The sequence below is a fragment of the Phyllostomus hastatus genome, unplaced genomic scaffold (assembly GCF_019186645.2).
Source record: "Phyllostomus hastatus isolate PE091 unplaced genomic scaffold, TTU_PhHast_1.1 phas_contig_38, whole genome shotgun sequence".
NCBI lineage: Eukaryota > Metazoa > Chordata > Mammalia > Chiroptera > Phyllostomidae > Phyllostomus > Phyllostomus hastatus.
Genome location: NW_025333869.1, coordinates 24504041 through 24522621, shown reverse-complemented (window position 1 = coordinate 24522621; position 18581 = coordinate 24504041). Strand labels below are relative to the sequence as shown.

Sequence of the window (18581 nt, the reverse complement as noted above, 5' to 3'; positions counted from 1 at the left end):
GCAACCACACATTGATGTTTCTTTCCCTCTTTTTCTGCTTCTCTTCCCCTCTCTCTAAAAATAAATAAAATCTTGAAAAAAATAAAAATACCTAACAAGCTAATGGTTCTTACAAAAAGAAATCAAATGTCTAGTTTAGGTAGCCATTTAATTTACACAAAAGAACAGTGTAATTCTCCTTAGTCATAATACTCAATCTGAGGGGCAAAGAAACTAGGAAAAGATGGTGCTAGAGAAGTCTATAGATATCTGGTCCTTTTCTGTTCCTAAATTTCAGAATATTTTGTTTTCTTTAGAGCTCCAAATAAGTCACATACAGAAATCTCATCTCAGACTAAAAGTACTAATAATTAGAGGAGGAACAGAACATAATTCATTCTGAAACACTGAATTGGAATCCTGACTCAACCATTTAATAGCACCATGACTTTTATCTTTCTGAATATCAGTTTCTCCATCTGTGACACGGGTATGATACCACTAAAACCAAAAGGGTGGGTGGGAATTAAAACAAAGAAAGCGTGTGATCTATATAAATTGCCTGGTTTGGAGCAGGCATGGACATTTCCCTCTTCCCAGCCCCTCTGAAATTAAATTTGACAGATGAAGTGTTCTTGTCACTCTCAAAGCTACTGTGATGAGGGGGAAAAAAGAAATAACTAAATGAAGTTGTAAATCTCCTTGACCTAAAATTTTAAAGTAGATAAGTAAAGAAATAAAAGCAGTAAGAAATATAAAGAATGGCCAAATTATAAAACTCATATGAAAGAACTATTAATCATTTCCATTTTCCTCCTGGCTGTGATGATGACATATTTCATACTTAATGAGGGGAGAAATACCCAAACTTTGAAAAGTAAGATGAAGTGTTTCATAAAAAGAAAAATTGCTCCATTTTCCAGATGTTTTATGAGAAAATCATTTTCAAAATGAACGTAAAGCCTTTTGCTCATTTATCTGGGAATACCTGTTTAAGTGCCTACTATGTGCCAGCTGCCATACTAAGTGACAGAGGACATACAAGAGAAGGTGAAAGAATACTTATTAAAGGCAAAGTGCATGCCAGGTGGTATATTTGCTAGGGCTCCTATAACAAAATACCACCAAATGGGTGACTTCAACAACAGAAATTTACTTTTTCACAGTTCTGGAGGCTGGAAGTCAAAGATCAAGGTACGAGCACAGTTGGTTTCTACCGAGGCCGCTCTCCTCGGCTTGCCATCGGCTGCCCTTGTGCTCTCTCCTCACACAGCTGTCCTCCTGTGCATGCATATCTCCGGTGTCCCCTGTGCCCAAGTTTCCTCTTCTTATAAAAACACCAGTAGGATTGGACTAGGGCCCACCCTAGACCTCATTTTAACTTAACAACATTTTAAAAAATAAATTGTATTGATTATGCTATTACAGTTGTCCAGATTTTTCCCTTTCTGCCCCCCTCTACCCAGCACTGCTACCCCCTCAGGCCATCCCCACACCATCGTTCATGTCCGCAGGCATGCATATAAGTTCTTTGGCTACTCCATTTCCTATGCTGTACTTTACATCCCCATGGCTATTCTGTAACTACCTATTTGTACTTCTTAATCCCCTCACCTCTTCATCCATTACCCAACAACCCCCTCCCATCTGATAACCATCAAAACACACTCTGTATCCCTGATTCTACCTCTGTTCTTCTTGTTTGTTTACTTTGTTTTTATATTAAATTGTTGATAGATTTGTATTTTTTGCCATTTTATTTTTCATAGTTTTGATGTTCTTATTTTTTTCTTTTTATATATATATTTTATTGATTATGCTACTACAGTTGTCCCACCCTCCCTTTATTCCCCTCTGCCATGCACAACCCCTCCCACCTGTATTCCCTAACCCTTTAGTTAATGTCCATAGGTCATACAGATACGTTGGCTTCAACGTTTCCTATACTATTCTTAACCACCCCCTTTCTATTTTCTACCTACCATTTATATCAGTTTTTTCCTGTACCTTTTCCCCCTTTCTCCCCCTCCCCTGCTGCTAATCCTCCAAGTAATCTCCATTTCTATGATTCTGTTCCTGGTCTGGTTGTTTGCTTAGTTTTTGTTTCTGTTTTTTAGGTTCAGTTGTTGATTGTTGTGAATTTGTTGTCATTTTATGGTTCATATTTTCTATCTCCTTTTTCTTAGAGAAGTCCCTTTAACATTTCATATAATGGATTGGTGATGATGTCTTTTTCTTGTCTGGGAAGCTCTTTACTTGCCCTTTGATTCTAAATGATACTTTGCTGGGTAAATCAATCTTGGCTATTGGTCCCTGCTTTTAATGACTTTGAATATTTCTTGCCAATCCCTTCTAGTCTACAAAGTTTCTTTAGTGAAATTAGCTAACAGTCTTATGGGAATAGCCCTGTAGGTAACTAACTGCTTTTCTCTTGCTGCTTTTAAGATTCTTTTCTTATCTTTAACCTTTGGCATTTTAATTATGATGTGTCTTGGGTGGGCCTATAAGTTGGGTGGGGCGGCGTCAAGGGGATCTCCAAGGCAGGTCAAACAGTGTTAGCCAGGTTGATGGAGTCACAGACATGGCACCAGCTTACCAGATCTGTGAGGGGAGGGTTTAGCAAAGGGATAATGGCCTCTGCTTGCTCTTGGTGCCAAACACTTCAGTCTGTCCCTGTGTACCACTGTACCTTTCAAGCTGCTACCCTGGTGCTGGAGCTGAGAGAGTGAATCTGAGTAGGTGAGACCATGTGTGGGTTCTTTAAGGGGAACTGCTTAGGGTACCAGAAGTTTCTTCCACCAACTAAGTCCCCTCTGTTTTTTTTCAGCCAGAAGTTGTGGGGACCTATCTTCCTGGCACTGGCACCATGGGCTGGCCCTGATGGGGCTGGGACTCCACACTCCTGAGATATCCCTCCCGAATTTTTATCTACTGTTCCGCATCCACACCCCTACCAGTCTAGATTGGTGTGGTTTCTTTAATTCCATAGTTGTCAGACTTCCATTCGACTTGATTTCTGATGATTCTGAGTGATGGTTTTTCTATATATCAGTTGTAATTTTGATGTGGTTGTGCAAAGGGGGCACAACCCCCATGTCTGCCTATGCCACCATCTTGATCAGAAATCCACCCCTTTAAAGGCCCTATTTCCAAGTATAGTCACATTCTGAGGTACTGGGGGTGAGGGCTTTAACATAGGAATTACGGGGGAATATAAATCAGCCCATGAGAAATCTTATCTCACTTAAACACTGCTCTGTGCAGCTAGGCTCTAAGAGGAAAAATAACTCATCAAATGTCATATAAGTGGTAGAAAAACATTTTAACCAAGGTCTCATTATGTGAGCACCAAAACCTGTGCTCTTTCTGCTATCATACCTTCTCAAAGAATTACAAATCTAGTTGGGAAGGAAAAATATTGATTCATAAAACTTTAAATAGGGGTGTTAATGATAAGGAGCCTCTTATTCACTAAACTTGCACTACTACATGGAAAGAATGGACTTGGAATTAACAAACATTTATAGAATATTACATGTTAGGGTGGGTACTTTTACAAAAGAGTCAATTGGTTCCCTTACATGAGGAATTGCTAATTGGCAAACAGTACCATTCTTAGAACATCTTGGCCCAAAGCCGACAGATGATCCTAAGTCAATGTCAAAAACAAGGAGGTTTTCTAGAATAATTATCTTATATACTATTAGATCTCTTTTCTTCTGCGTTTGGATGTAGGCTACGTGTAGGTATCCATGTATGAAACCCCTCATCTGCTTTTAATATTTTACCTCACTGGCAACCTATACAATATATTAGTGGACTGTCAGCTGGACAGCACCGCAGGACAAAAGACAAAAGTCCCATGCTCTGTCTCTTGAGACTCCCACATGCATGTCTGGGAATGAGTGTTAAGCTAGACTATGGAACTGGCACCTGCTCCATGCTCTGAATGACCCTGAATTGTTATTTAAAGTTTGTTAGAAGTACTAGCTTGTGCTTTATTCTCCAACTACATTTTATGGATCTATACTCTGTTAAATTGTAATTACACAATCACTAAGTTAAATAATTTATATTCCCAGATTATGTCACAATGTTTCTAAAGAAGGCTACTCTAGGTATGCATACTAGGGGCCAAAGCATATGTCTAGAATCTAATACATACCAACTCTTACACCAAAACTGGTTAACTCCTAAATGTAGGAAATGGAAGTCCTGTGTGAAAGTCGGCCTCCCTCTGCCAGCAGGAAGGAAACACAGAAAGGCAACTGCAGAAAAGTAACTAACATATATGGGGAGACTAAAGGATGATAAGAATTATTTTAACAAGTTCTGTTTTATAGATTTCTCTTGACTATGATTCACCTTCTCTGGTGATGAGAATGCAAAATTCATAAATACAAGTTGCCCCTCTTAGTTGAACCCAGTGTGTAAACACTAGGCCTAGCCACTTCCTTGGGTCTTTCATTTTCTTATGGGTATTCTCATGTATGTGTAAAAATCTGATTTTATATAAAAATATATATATTTCATGTGTATATATAATTTTATATAGATATAAGTGATATACATATCACATAAAATTATATATACAAGTGATATATACAAAATATATAAAAATATATTTATAAAATTATATATAAGTGATACATAAAAATTATATAAGTAGTATATATATCACTTATAAATTATATATACAAGTGAAATATATATATTTATATGTAAAATCATATATACATATATGTATATATACACATACATACATACATATATAAAACTTATTATAGGGGCTATAAGAGCCTCCTCAAAGAGGCTGAACTACAGAGATACATTACTTTGTGGGGGTTTTTTTTAGGTAAATTCTTTTTTTTTAAAGATTTTATGTATGTATGTATTTATTTTTTTTTAGAGAGGGAAGGGAGGGAGAAAGAGAGAGTGAGAGAAACATCAATGTGCGGTTGCTGGGGGCTGTGGCCTGCAACCCAGGCATGTACCCTGACTGGGAATTGAACCTGCGATGCTTTGGTTCGCAGCCTGCCCTCAATCCACTGAGCTACACCAGCCAGGTGAGGTAAATTCTTTGAAAATCACTTATACTATTTTTTTGAAAACAAGTACAATACAAAAGCACATTTCAAAGTTTGATCTGATTTTTAGTATTATCCTACTTTTGCCTCTCTCCTATAGCATGAATAGCTAGAGTTCTTTTTTAAAAAATATTTTAAAGCTATGGTTGACACACAACAGAGTTCTTATTAATAAGGGAAATTCAGTTGTGATTTTTCAAACTGTCTCAGTTGCGTTAAGTGGGATCCCTCCTCACCTCCACCACCTGGTACCTTCCATGCACTGCACACAAAACTGGGGATACATGCGCAGACTGAGAACCACTCTGGCCCCTGCGTTTCTTTTTCCTCAAGCTGGACATCCAAAGACAATTAAGAGGTTCAGTTTAGGCATTTTTGCTTTCAGGCCCAGAATCATCCTACTCCTAGACATTTTCACAGAACATATTACTTCCTACCTGCTTCCTGTTGTAAATCACTGATTAGGATCAAAGTCATCAGTGCTCACAGCTGGAGGCAGGCTGAAAGAATGCAATAATGCAGGCCCTCCCAACCCAGTGGCTGTATGTGCATGTGTGATGGACAGTGCCATGACCCTCTGAAGTCCAATGAATAAAGGAAGTCCTACCTCTAGCTTCAGAACATCATGCTGAAGTTTGCGCTGAAATTCGAGGAAGTTTTTGATTGTCAGCTTCCCTTTGAGATCAGCTCCAAAAAAATAGGTTGTAAGGGCTGAACACAAGCCAGACTTGAGGGTGTTACCAGTAGTGGAACGATCTCTGTGACGCATTCCCATACTGGTTTGGGAGCGAATGATGCTCTGAACCTAAAAGAGAAGCAAATACCCATCCAGAAAAAAATATTACAAAAGGGAAACAGAGAAAACTATCTATTGATTTTTTATTTGCCTACAATGTGTAACAATTCTTTCTTTTAATGCTCACAACAATCCTATGAGAGAAGCCCTATGATTATCCTTATTTCACAGGTCAGAAATTCGAGGCACACACAGTTAAATAATTTGCTCAAGGTCAAATAGCTAGCAAGCAGCAGAACAAGGATTCTCACAGAAGTGACTGATACCTTTAAAACTGGGACCCTCTTCAAAATCTTTCAGAAAAGAGTCTGCATTTGTTTTGAGGCTCAAAACCTCTCTCACAATAAATAATCATCAACCTCACAGTAATACCTTCCATATCTCAGGAGAATTTTTAAAAGTTCAGTTTTTACTTATGACTCTCTAGTTGTGATGAGAGACGGCACAGCTATAGGCAAATACTTAACATCTAAGAGAGATAACATTTATTAGAATGACGCATGAAATACAAAATTGGTATGAAATAGTTCTCCAAGAAAATATGGGGGAATTAGTTCAATCTTTGAGAAGTTTTAATGAACTTTTTGAGAAAAGATAACTTTTGGGACTAGCAACTATGGCCTAACAATACATATAAAAGCTTTTTGAGGCGGGCTGCTATCACCTTTTTTTTCACTGAGTTCCTGCAGTGTTTTCTACCTCTTTACAAGCCAAAAAACAAACAACCAGCCAAACGCACAGCTATTCAGAATAATTAAAATTGGGATATGTAAGGATAAATAAATCCCTGTTACGTAAACAAATATATGTAGCCTTGGTGTTTAAATTGCCAAATTAGAAAAGTGTAATACTTAGAAACTTAAGATTTGCAACAATGAATTTACCTTAGTTAAATTTTTTTTTATTTACTTTACTTAATATCTATGACCATAAAAAAGACCTATTTAAGACAATTTAAAAGTCTCTGCTCTATAAAGGGTGGGACAGTACAAGAGAAGGACACCAGACCGGGAGCCGGAAGTTGCGGAGGCCGCTTGGGCTGCTCCGCGGAGAGAGCAGAACTTATGCCAGTCCTTTCACCTCTTCGAGCCTCACTCTTCTCACTGGAAAACTTCATAGAGTTCAGTATCACTGGGTCTCCTTGAAACTCTAAGTTAATATCATAAATGCTTTTGATTATGATTTTTTCTGGGTTCATGTTTTGTCACGTAAATAAGATTGGTTGACCTTTGTTTCAGGCACATGGAGACTTGAAAGCCAGGTATACAATGGATTTTAAAACTATTTAAGTTGAGTTTTTTAGACTATAAATTGAAATATGGGACAATCAGAAAAATGCCTTTTCTATTTGAAGGAAGCTCATAATTCATTTTATTTATGTGTGAGAACTGAAGGATATTTCAATAGCAGTAATGAATTAGCAGTATATGAACCAGTATTGAGCATCAGCATGGTGAGGACCTACCACGATTTAAATTTTGCCTGTGGCTATAAATAGCACAGCTTATAGCCTTCCCACTGTGGGAACTGCATGCTAGCTTCAAAGTGTGGTGCTGAGAGTATCTGTGTAAGTGACTGAGGAAAAAAGTGCTTTTAGGGAACATTAATGCTACAGCATTTTCATTAATGATTAATAACAGTACAGTACAAATACTGTTGCACTTATGTGTAAACTGTTGCTAACGATCAGTGTTCTTTCATTAAAAACTTTTTTAAAAAGTATGTATCACTAGATTTTCTGTGTGTGAGAGAGAGGCAGAGACAGAGAGACAGAGAGAGACTGTTTTCTTAGTATTTCTCAGGTGGGAAATATTTCCTTAAAATATTTTTATTTAGATAACTTGTTAATGGTATAACATAAGAATCTGTCAAAACATCAACTAGTCATGAATGCTTACTATATGCTGTGGAGAAAATGAAGAGAAATATAAAACATGATCTCTGAAATAAAATTTCATTCCTTTTCTTTTGTTTCACAATTGATAGCTATCACTTCTCATACTTTCATACTAAAAAACATTTCTGTCATAGCTTAGGTGAATGTAGCTCAAATAATATCTTTTGCTAGGTTAATTCTGCTTTATGATTGCTATGAAATGGGTTAAAAAAAACTGTGATAGCAAGGTCAGAGAAAACTCACACTGACTATTTACAGTTGATAGATGCTTTTTAGTAATTTGTGCTTATGCATGACCAAAGTGATTCTGGAAGATGAATGAAAGAGTAATATTAGCTATTAGCTTGCTCATGCCACATTAACTTTGAAGACACATGATGATGAAATGTAAGACATTCTCATTTGGTTCTGTTTAACTTTTTTTATAAGCTTGTCAAGGAAATACCCGTTTACCTGGGAAATCAGAGTAAAGGCTGGTATATTTTCAACTTAATAAATTATTATATTTCACAACAAAGTAAAATGTAGAAAGATGAAGTAGAGAAACTTCTGAGAGCCATTCACTCATGAGCCACCTTATAGTTACTTTTTAATTTTCTTCTAAAGAGTTTTACATCAAGTTTTCCTGTGATCAACACTGTGAAGTGCATGAGGTTAATAAGGCTAGCAGCTATCAAGGGATCACATTTGGTGAAATTAGCATCCTTTCCCTGACCAGGGAACAGAATGGTGAAGTGACTGCCCCAAGTCATTCAGCAGCAATGCCAAAAGTAAGACCCGTGTGCCCTAAACTGAAACCTAAAGTTTACTGTCTGTAATAGGAGTAGGGAAGTTATGACAATTTTGCTCCTGAGGGGTACCCTAAGTAATTTCTTCAGCTATTTCAAAACCATATTTTTTTCCTTTTTCTATTTTCTTTCTCTTCATCCCTTCCTTCTCCCCCTCTCCTACTTTTATTTCTCTCCTTCCTGCTTCTTAGGCCTGCCTGAAGCCCTCTTTTGGCATTTAGTACCAAACAGGCCTTCATCTGCTTCTGTTAATGGTTGAGTAGCTCTTTTTGGGCCAATCCTTGCTCAGATGACAATAATATACTATGGACAAAATAAGCCAAACAACTAATCGAAGGCGCTAGGAGTGACCATGGGCAGATACTGGAGGGGTGCTGAGACTCAGAAGAAGGTAAATAGCACTGGGTGAGTTTCCCACTTTATGTGAGTTTCAGCCTAAAGGAAGTCCCAGTCTGCATCAGGAGGACTGGCGTCCTCAGTTGTCCTGGCTTGAAAAACCAGAGGACAGACTTTGCAGCAACTACAACCACTGGAAAGGGGGAAAATCCTGGAAAGGAGGAATCCAAAGAGGGGAGCCCCTAATTCTAGATATAAACTCCAGCTAAATCCAGTTAAGATTAATAGCCTGTTACAACAAAACAAAACCCTAATTCTCTTTGGATGAATATATCCAAATACATAGTCTATGGCATGACATTTCTAATATCCAGACTACAATCTAAAATTACTTGACGTATGAGGAAATGGGAAAATTTGGCTCATTCTCCAGAGAAAAGGCAATCAATGGAGATCATTCGCTAGATGACAGAAATTAGCAGACAAGGAATTTAAAGCAGTTATTATAATAGTACTCAGGACATAAAATATGCTTATAGTAAGGAAAAGATGGGGCATTTCATATGAGAAAGAAACTATACAAAAAATGACATGGGAGTTCTAGAATTAAAAAATGCGACATCTGAAATAAAATCTATCGGACTGTTTAACAGCAGAGATACTATGACTGAAGAATCAGCTATCATGAAGATAAATAAGTAGAGATTATATAGTCTGATAAGTAGAGAGAAAGGATTGAAAGAAAAAAAGAGAAAGAAACCACATGGAAACATATCATAATAAAATTTCTAGAAAACAAAGGTAAAAAAAAACTCTGGAAAGCAGAGAGAGAAAAACAACATGTTACATACAGGGAAACAATGATTCAAATAAACAGTGACTATTCATCAGTAGGAATCAGAAGTAGTGAAACAATAATTGAGAATTTTACATCTATAGCTACAACTCTATATCTAGAATTTCCTTCCATAAGTAATAATGATATAAATTCATTCATCACCAACAGATGTGCACTAGAAGAAATGCTAAAGAAAGTTTTTCCAGTTGAAGGGAAATGGTATCATATGAAAACCAGGTTATTCAGGAAGGAATGAAAGTCATCAGAAATGGTAAACATGTGAGTAAACATAACAGACTATTATTGTTCTTATTTTCTTTAAAAAATATGAGCATGAAAGCAAAAATTATAATGTATTATGGGCTTATAACGTACAGTAGTCCCTCCTTATCTATGGTTTCGCTTTCCATGGTTTCAGTTACACTCAGTCAATCATGGGCAAAAAATATTAAGTGAAAAATTCCAGAAACAAACAATTCATAGTTTTAAGTTGTGTGACATTCTGGGTAGTGTGATGAAGTCTCTCGCCATCTTGCTCCATCCCACTTGGGATGTGAATCATCCCTTTATCCAGCATGTCCACACACTATCTGATACCCACCTGTTAGTCACTCAGTGCCATGCCAGTTATCAGATTGACTGTCACAGTATCACAATACTTGTGCTCAGGTAATTCTTATTTTACTTAATGATGGCCCTTAGCACAAAAACAGTGGTGCTGACAATTTGGATATGCCAAAAAAACTGCAAAGTATATGTATGTATGTTTAGGAAATAACACAGTGTATATATTTGGTACCATCCAAGTATCAGGCATTCACTGGGGGTCTTGGAACATTTCTCCAATGGATAATGGAGGACTATCATATGTGGCAGAGGTAATACATAGAACTACAGCAGAAAGAATGGAGGAGTAAATGGAACTATGTGACTGCAAAGTTTCTACATTTTATGCGAAGTAGTATAACAGAAGTTCTAAGCAGACTGTAGATTTAAGAATGTTTGATAGACACAGGGTGCAAATTTGAGTAAATGTCTCTAGGTCTTTTGAAATATTTATCTGTGTGCATTTCTTATTTATCATTCGTCCTTGTATTCTGAAATGTTTGGCACAAAGGAACTGTTTGATAAATGTTGACTGAATATGTGATTGAATATCCATAACTTAGCCTCTCAGCATTATAGTTTAATTCATAATGAGAAATCAGGGCAAGCTTGACCTTAATCATATGCTAAAAATAACTCCTTATGTTTACAGTGAAAACAATAAAACCCCACATGTTAAAAATGAATAACTAAAAAATGTCACATTAGGTAGTTAAAAATTGGACAGCATCTGAGTATATTGACCAAGGTGAAAGTAACTCCAAGCACATGAAAACAGATTAAATATGAATGCATTTAAAAGAACACTCCAGGACAACTTGCCTGTTCAAACTCTTCCATGTCTACTTCTCCATCTCCATTCAAGTCGAACATCTTGAAGGCAATTTCAAAATTTCTCTGAGGAGCTGCAAATAGGAAGGAAGGAAGGAAGGACAGCAGGAAAGGAAGAAGGGAGAGAGGAAGGAAAAAATATTTAGATGACATTGACTTAAAAAAAAAACAACAAAAACCCAGTTTTTTAAGAAAAACAGATTAACACTAAAATGTAATATCAAGTCTCAGAATACTACCATATTTATCTAGATCAGCCTTTTTACAATACTCCATAAAACCAAAAGAGAATTTTACTATAGGCAGTAAAGACAGCATCTGTCACCCTGGTTGGGTGGCTCAGTTGGTGGGAGCATTGTCCCAGTATATCAAAATGTTGCAGGTTCGATCCCTGGTCAGGACCATACCTAGGTTTCGATTTCGATCCTTGGTTGGGGCACATACAGGAGGCAACCGATCAATGTCTCTCTCTCATACCAATGTTTCTGTCTCTCCCTCTCCCCTTCCTTCCTCTCTACAATCAACAAAGACATATCCTCAGGTGAGGATTAAAAAAATTGCACTTGTCTATCTTTGTGTTTCAGTAATCTTTTAAATACTTCTGTTTTGCTTTCTTAGACACCATCCACTTTAGCTGCACAATACTAGTATTGTTGCTCTGTTACTTAAATATAGTAATGTTAACCTGAGCATAAAAGTCTGGCTGGGTGAGGCATACTGCTGCAAAGAATTTGAAACTATTTTATTTTATTTATTTATTATTTATTTTTATATTTTATTTTATTTTATTTTATATTTTATTTTATATTTTATTTTACTATTTCATTTCATTTCATTTCATTTCATTTCATTTCATTTCATTTTATTTTATTGAGGGAAGGGAGGGAGAAAGAGAGAAAGAGAGAGAAATATCAATGTGGGGTTGCTGGGGGTCATGTCAACCCAGGCATTGAACCTGCGACACTTTGGTTCACAGCCCGCACTCAATCCACTGAGCTACGCCAGCCAGGGCAGAAACTCTTTAAAAAAAAAAACATTTTGTTTATTTATTTTCAGAGAGAAGGAAAGGGAAAGAGAAGGAAAGGGAGAAAAAGAGAGGGAGAGAGTGGTTGCCTCTCATGCACCCCCTACTGGAGACCTGGTCTGCAACCCAGGCACAAAGCCCCAACTGGGAATTGAACCAGTGACCCTTTGGTTCTCAGGCTGGCACTCAATCCACTGAGTCACACTAGCTAGAGCAGAAGTTGAAACTCTTAAGCCTCTGTCTTGCTTTTTTAAATACAAGCTGGCTTTCTACTTTGTTCTTTTTAGTCTCCTCAATTTTAAGTACACTCAGTTTAGTGGATATCCTTCTGCCAATAGGTTACTATCCTTACTAGTTTACTCATTGTGACTATGGCCCCGAGGTAAGGCAGAACAGCATATTGTTAGTTGTTTGGCTCCCTATTTCAACCATGTTAGTTGGATATACAAATTACTGAGTAAAGTATACTTAAATGGTAAAATAAAACTGAAATTTAAAAAGCAAGATAAACCCAGTGGGGGCCACATGAGAGGCAGCCACAGATTAATGTTTCTCTTCCTCTTTTTCTCCTCTCTAGGAATAAATAAATAAAATAAAATAAAAAAGCAAAATAAAAAATGCAGAACCTGAGAAGATGGTATATTTTCTTTTTTTTAAGTGAGTGATGAAAGCTCTTTGACTTTCTTATTGCTCTTAGATCAATCAAAACATAATTATTATACTTATGCATTAGAATAATATATGTGCATAAATATAACAGCCCTCCTTTCTTACCATGCCAAATGTTCTGGTAAAGGAAACTAAGTAATTTACTTTCTTCCTTTGGTGCTTCAAATTTATACAGCTGTAGAGAACAAACCAAAATAAATAACCTAATACTACTGAATTAAAATTTTAGCTAGAGTAACTTTTACTAAAAAAAACTCGAAGTTTTCATGTAGACCAAGAAAGTAAAAAAGGGTTTGGTACATTATGCATAGTTGTAGAAAGTCCATATTCCCATCTTGCTCAAGAATTTGTCAACAGCAAACTGAACTTCTGGCTTAAATTCCACTTTCAACTCGGTGGCCAGCTAGGTGGGCAAGCTCCTGGTTTTTATTTGCGTGGGTAAGTCGTGTGCCTGTGCTTCCAACTGCCTGCCTCACTTGAAAACGGCCTCCAGATTGTTAGTTCTTCTTCAGGTCAAAGTACAATTGCTAAAAAGAATGCAGCTAGGGGAATTCAACTTTTGTATTGTTTATTGCCACCTCTTCCATTTTCCCTACCTGTCCAGATGCTACCTTTCACTAAAGAGTTCCTATGTGCCAAACACTGAGCTAGAAAATTTAAAGATGTTGATTATCTGCTATTGTACTCTCAACCCTGGAAGTTTTTATTTCTTTATTTTTTAATTAGAGGAGGAAACGGGCTCAAAGCCATTAAATGACTAACTCAAAATCACACAGCTAATAAATATATGACAGAACTGGCAAGTGAATAGGTCAATGTTGACTCCAAAGCCCATTAATTGTTCATTATGCTCCATGGCCTCCAATATGGAGACAGTGATACTCACTATAACAAACACTCTTTACTCTGATATGTTTTGACCTAGAAACTAAACAACAAACATGACTCACTGGTTATATTGGTCTCTGTAACAGCTGAGAGTTCCAAGTTGCTCATCTCAAAAACTACCTGATTTCAAAGAAACACTGGATATGCCATGCTCAGTAGTTTAGACTTGGCTGCACTAACTGGAGACCTATAGGCAACATTAGATTCTCAGATAGGACTGTCAAATGTTTTTAAAAATTCTGAATATAAATTTTTAAAAAATAGGAATGCACTCTCGTATTCTCCCCTGCTGCCTCACACTTGACCCACTTCACTCACCAACACTTTTTGCTTAATCCTTGTAGATACTTGAGATTGTAACAACTGCAAACGGTATGAAGCCACTGAAAGTTTTAAGTAGAGGGGTGACATAGTCAAACAGGCATTGTTGATAAAAGACCTCTCTGGCTAGAGTGTAAGGACAAGCTGGAAAACAAGAACCAGCTACACAGATCACTGAAGATCTTATAAATGTTAAAAATACAAATTGAGGTGATGGCAGTGGTAATGGAGAGGAGGAAACAAATTTGAAAGAACAAGTTAGAAATTATACAACTTAATGACTAATTAGCTGTGATGAGTTGAGAGTGAAGGATGATAGCATGAATGGCTTGGGCTACTGGGTAGCTTGCATGTCATCAACCAAGAGATACAATAGATATGAAAGGTTTGAGAAATAAAATGAGTTCAGATCAGATCTGCTCAACTCAAGGGGTCAATAGCATATTCAAATGAAATGCTCAGGAAATAGTTGGAAATATGGATCTAAGCTTAGAAGAGAGTGGTAAAAGCTCCGAGTCCTTGGCACAAGTGTGGTGAGCTGCAAAGAGCCTGAAATGAGGTTGCCCAAGGAGGACCGAGGGTTGAGGAGAAGGTAGAAGGAAGGGTAGAAGGCAGTTGAAAGAAAACAGGAAGACGAGGTTGCTTCACATCAGGAGGAAGAGTCCAAATGAATAGAAATAGGGAAAAACTCAGTAAGAGCCAGTCAATATGCTGTCACACATGAATTAATGAAGCACTTCCACTCCTATCTCCACCAATTAGAGAACTTACATAGAGTGCTTACAATTTTAGCTTTATCATAATTGTTTATTCTTACAGTCCTGTGAGTTCCATGAAAGCATGTGCCTGTTACCATTTCAATGACTGAATGAGTAACTCTAGCAAATCATAGTTCTATGTCCTCTTACAATGAAGATAAAATTCAATTTACCAAACAAAGCACATCCTATACTGCTTGAGGTTTCTGTATCTTTTTATTCTGGCTTTTTTTTAAAAGATTTTATTTATTTATTTAGAAAGAGCAGAAGGCAGGTAGAAAGAGAGGGAGAGGAACATCAATGTGTGGTTGCTCCTTGCACCACCCCTACTGGGGACCTAGCCTGCAACCCAGGCATGTGCCCTGATTGGGAATCGAACCTGTGACCCTTAGGTTCACAGGCCAGCACTCAATCCACTAAGCCACAACAGCCAGGGCGTGGTTTAGCTACTTTCAAACTGAGTATTTGCTTTATGTGGAGCTCAGAGTGTTTATTAAAGTACATATACTGACATTCTAGAGGCTGAATCTGCATGCATTCACTAGGGTCACTGATAAGGCAAGTCAAGGTAGCTACCTTGAACATGCTCATTTAGGATTTGCCAGACTATCAGGGAAGGTCTTTCTTCCCACTGTAGTCCTCTCCGCCTATTGAATCTTCATCTGCTGGTCGTGTCAAAATATTTAAGGTAAACAAACACAAAACCAGCTTGCTTTAAGTGACATATACTACCCAGGAATGTCTGCCAGACAATTCTCTCGTACTTCCCCATCTCCTCTTAAATGTAGGTTTCAGAATAATTTTGAAATCCAGCTGTTCTAGAAAGCTCTACGATGTCTTGTGTTTATGCTAACTCACAACCTATTTCCACAGAAAGGTACTAAGAAAGGAATTCTTTTGAATCTCAGGCTACTTACAGAGTGAACAGTGAAGGGAAAGCTTCACTCAAGTTAACAGCATGATCTACTTCTATACAATTTCCAAAATTACCTTAACATATGTTAGAACTAAAACAATAAGATTCTATGAAAAGTTCATTATTATGCAGGTTTTACTCAGAATTCCATGACAATCTTTGCTACTCAGAAATGGAGATATATTAGGGTCTGTTCTAGTTAAATATCCATTTTTATATTATTCTATCATTAACAATAATAACTCTAGATCATTCTTTGAAGCACAGATTTTTCTACTTTGCTTTACAAAAAGAAAAAAGCAACCTTTTCTAAACGTAGTTAAGTCAAATACTCAGACAGCAAATACTCATTCTCAAGGTTGTCATGGCTGTTATTGTTCTTTAATAGAGAATGCACAAACTAGGTCTCTAATTGTCTTATATTCTATTTTTGGTAGTACTGATGGAATGAACAAAAAATTAAACAGGTTAGATTCCAGACAAACTTCTTATTTTCTATTGTTTAGCTTCTCCCGCCACAGAATTCCTACCGACATCTTATCTGTTTTAAAATGATGCTGTAGGACAAATGAGGTAATTAATATGCAATATCAGAGAACTCTGAGTTAGGAAAATACTTCAGAATATAATGAACTTCTATTCAATGATCACCCTCACTACTGAATTTGTAAGGATGATCACACAGCCTTTGATTATTTATGAAAGCAAGGTCACTACTTCTGAAGTCTAATCATGGCTCGCAATATTAATTGAGCTTTTTATTCTCATGTAGAGCTCGAATCTAATCCTGTGCAGCTCTTACACATTGTTATAATTTCCTGGAGAAATAAAAAACATATCTGCTCCCCCACTTATCTGATAGCTCTCTAAATACATAAAAAAAGTATCCTCATTTCTCCACTAAGGTTTTTTGGAGCTGATTTCCAGAACTTCAACATCCTTATAGCCCTCTGCTGGGGCACTTCTGGATGGCCAATGCCTACTGTAAGTATAGTATCCTCCACATAGTTCGTTCTGGAATGAGTTTTCCTTCCTAGAAACAACAGGGCTGCTTCTTTGCAGACTAATGTAGTAGCATTATTCTTATATGAGGGCTCAGTATATTGCTTTCTACATAACATTAGGCCTAGGGAACAGGCTGGGGGGACTTATAAGATTAGATTTCAAAAAGTACCCCTCTCTCAGTTCTCCTGAACTTCAAAGGATGATTAGCTAGGCACAGTCTGGAAGAAGTCTTTCTGCCCTTTACACAGTGTGGAGAAGAAGAGTTCAGTCAGCAGACATTTGATCCTGTCCCACACATCCACAGAGATATTTGGTCCAGGCTGACCCATCTGCCTTACCCCAAGTGCCATTATGAGCTAGGCAACTAAAGCAAGAAGGGTTGTTATTGGCAATACAGCCACAACACAATTATGGGACCAATGAAACATAACAGTATTTTTTACGTACAAATCCTATAAACCAAAAGTGGAAATAAGCATTATGGGCTCTTTGAAACCAGGGATAATTCTGGGTGTGGACATTCTAGACAGGACCGAATATCAAAGACCATTTGTCACAGAACAAGTATCTCCGGGATGTGCTGGACAGGACCAAATATCCTCCAGGGAAAAGTTCCCATGGTATAATGCGTTGTTGTGCTGCAGCATTTCCTTGGGATGACTTAGCTTCAGAAGAAGGGTGCTACACAAAATGAAAACATAAGAATTATTTTAAACACACTTAAGCAACAGCAGATCAATTTTCATCAACATAGACTGCAACTCGTCTACATATACACATGTGTTTTTATATATTACTTAAATGTTACTTGCTGACCAAGATGTAGATGAAAGAACCAAAGGAAAGGATAAATCTTTAAGTAAATATTTCATAACTGCTCTGGTTAATACTTTTCAGTACTATGCTAGGTAAGTGTGTGAGAGTGGGCAGCCTTGTCTTGTTCCTGATCTTTGGGAAATGTTTCTAACCTTCTAAGGTTAAGATGTTTGCAGCGAGTTTGTCATAGATGGCCTTTGTTATGTTGAGCTATGTTCCTTCTATCCCTGATTTGTTGCATTTTTTATCATAAAGGAATGCTGAATTTTGTCAAATAATTTTTCTGGTCTATTGAGATAATCACAATTTTTGCCTTTCATTCTATTAATGCGGTGTATCACAATGATTTGCATATGCTAAACTATCCTTGCATCCCAGGAATAATTCCCATTTGATCCTGGTGTGTGAGCCTTGTAATTATTTATTTTTTAAAGATTTTATTTATTTTAGAAAGAAGGGAGGGAGGGAGAAATAGAAGGAGAAAAACACCTATGTGCAAGAGAAACATTGATTGGTTGCCTCTTCCACGCCCCAAACTGGGGACCAGCCCCTGCAACCCAGACATGTGCCCTGACTAGGAATTGAACCAGTGACCTTTCAGTACGCAGATGGATGCTCAATACACTGAGCCACACCAGCCAGGGGGGTGTATGTGCATTTTAATGTGCTGTTGAATTTGGTTTGCTTAATATTTTGTGGAGAATTTTTGCAAATATATCATCAGGGACATTGGCCTGTAGTCTTTTTCTTGTAGTATCCTTATCTGGCTTCCTCCTGTGGTTGCACAGTTTCCCCACAGGGGTTGTGCAAGGTAGTGGAGGCTGGTGATGGTGGTCAGGCCAGCATCATGCAGGGGGACAGCTAGAGATGGTAGCTGCAGTGCCAGTAGTACAAGCCGGTGACAGGAGACAGGGACAAATCTGGGCCCACGATTAGCTGTGGGGGTCCTGGATACTGGTATGCACTTCCACGGCTATAGGATCTTGCCATGGGTGCATGCACACAGCAATGGAGTCCAGTGACAGG

General features: G+C 37.5%; 1 protein-coding gene across 4 annotated transcripts in view; it reads right to left on the bottom strand.

Moving 5' to 3' along the window:
- Positions 1-18581, bottom strand: part of MICU1 (mitochondrial calcium uptake 1) — a 231387-nt gene that overhangs the window by 79082 nt on the left and 133724 nt on the right. For all 4 annotated transcript variants that reach the window (XM_045842201.1, XM_045842198.1, XM_045842199.1 and 1 more), the window contains 2 exons: positions 11150-11232; positions 5674-5871 (listed from right to left, as the gene is read on the bottom strand). In XM_045842201.1, the coding sequence (XP_045698157.1) occupies positions 5674-5871; positions 11150-11232 (281 nt within the window). The remainder of the gene's footprint in view (positions 1-5673; positions 5872-11149; positions 11233-18581) is intronic.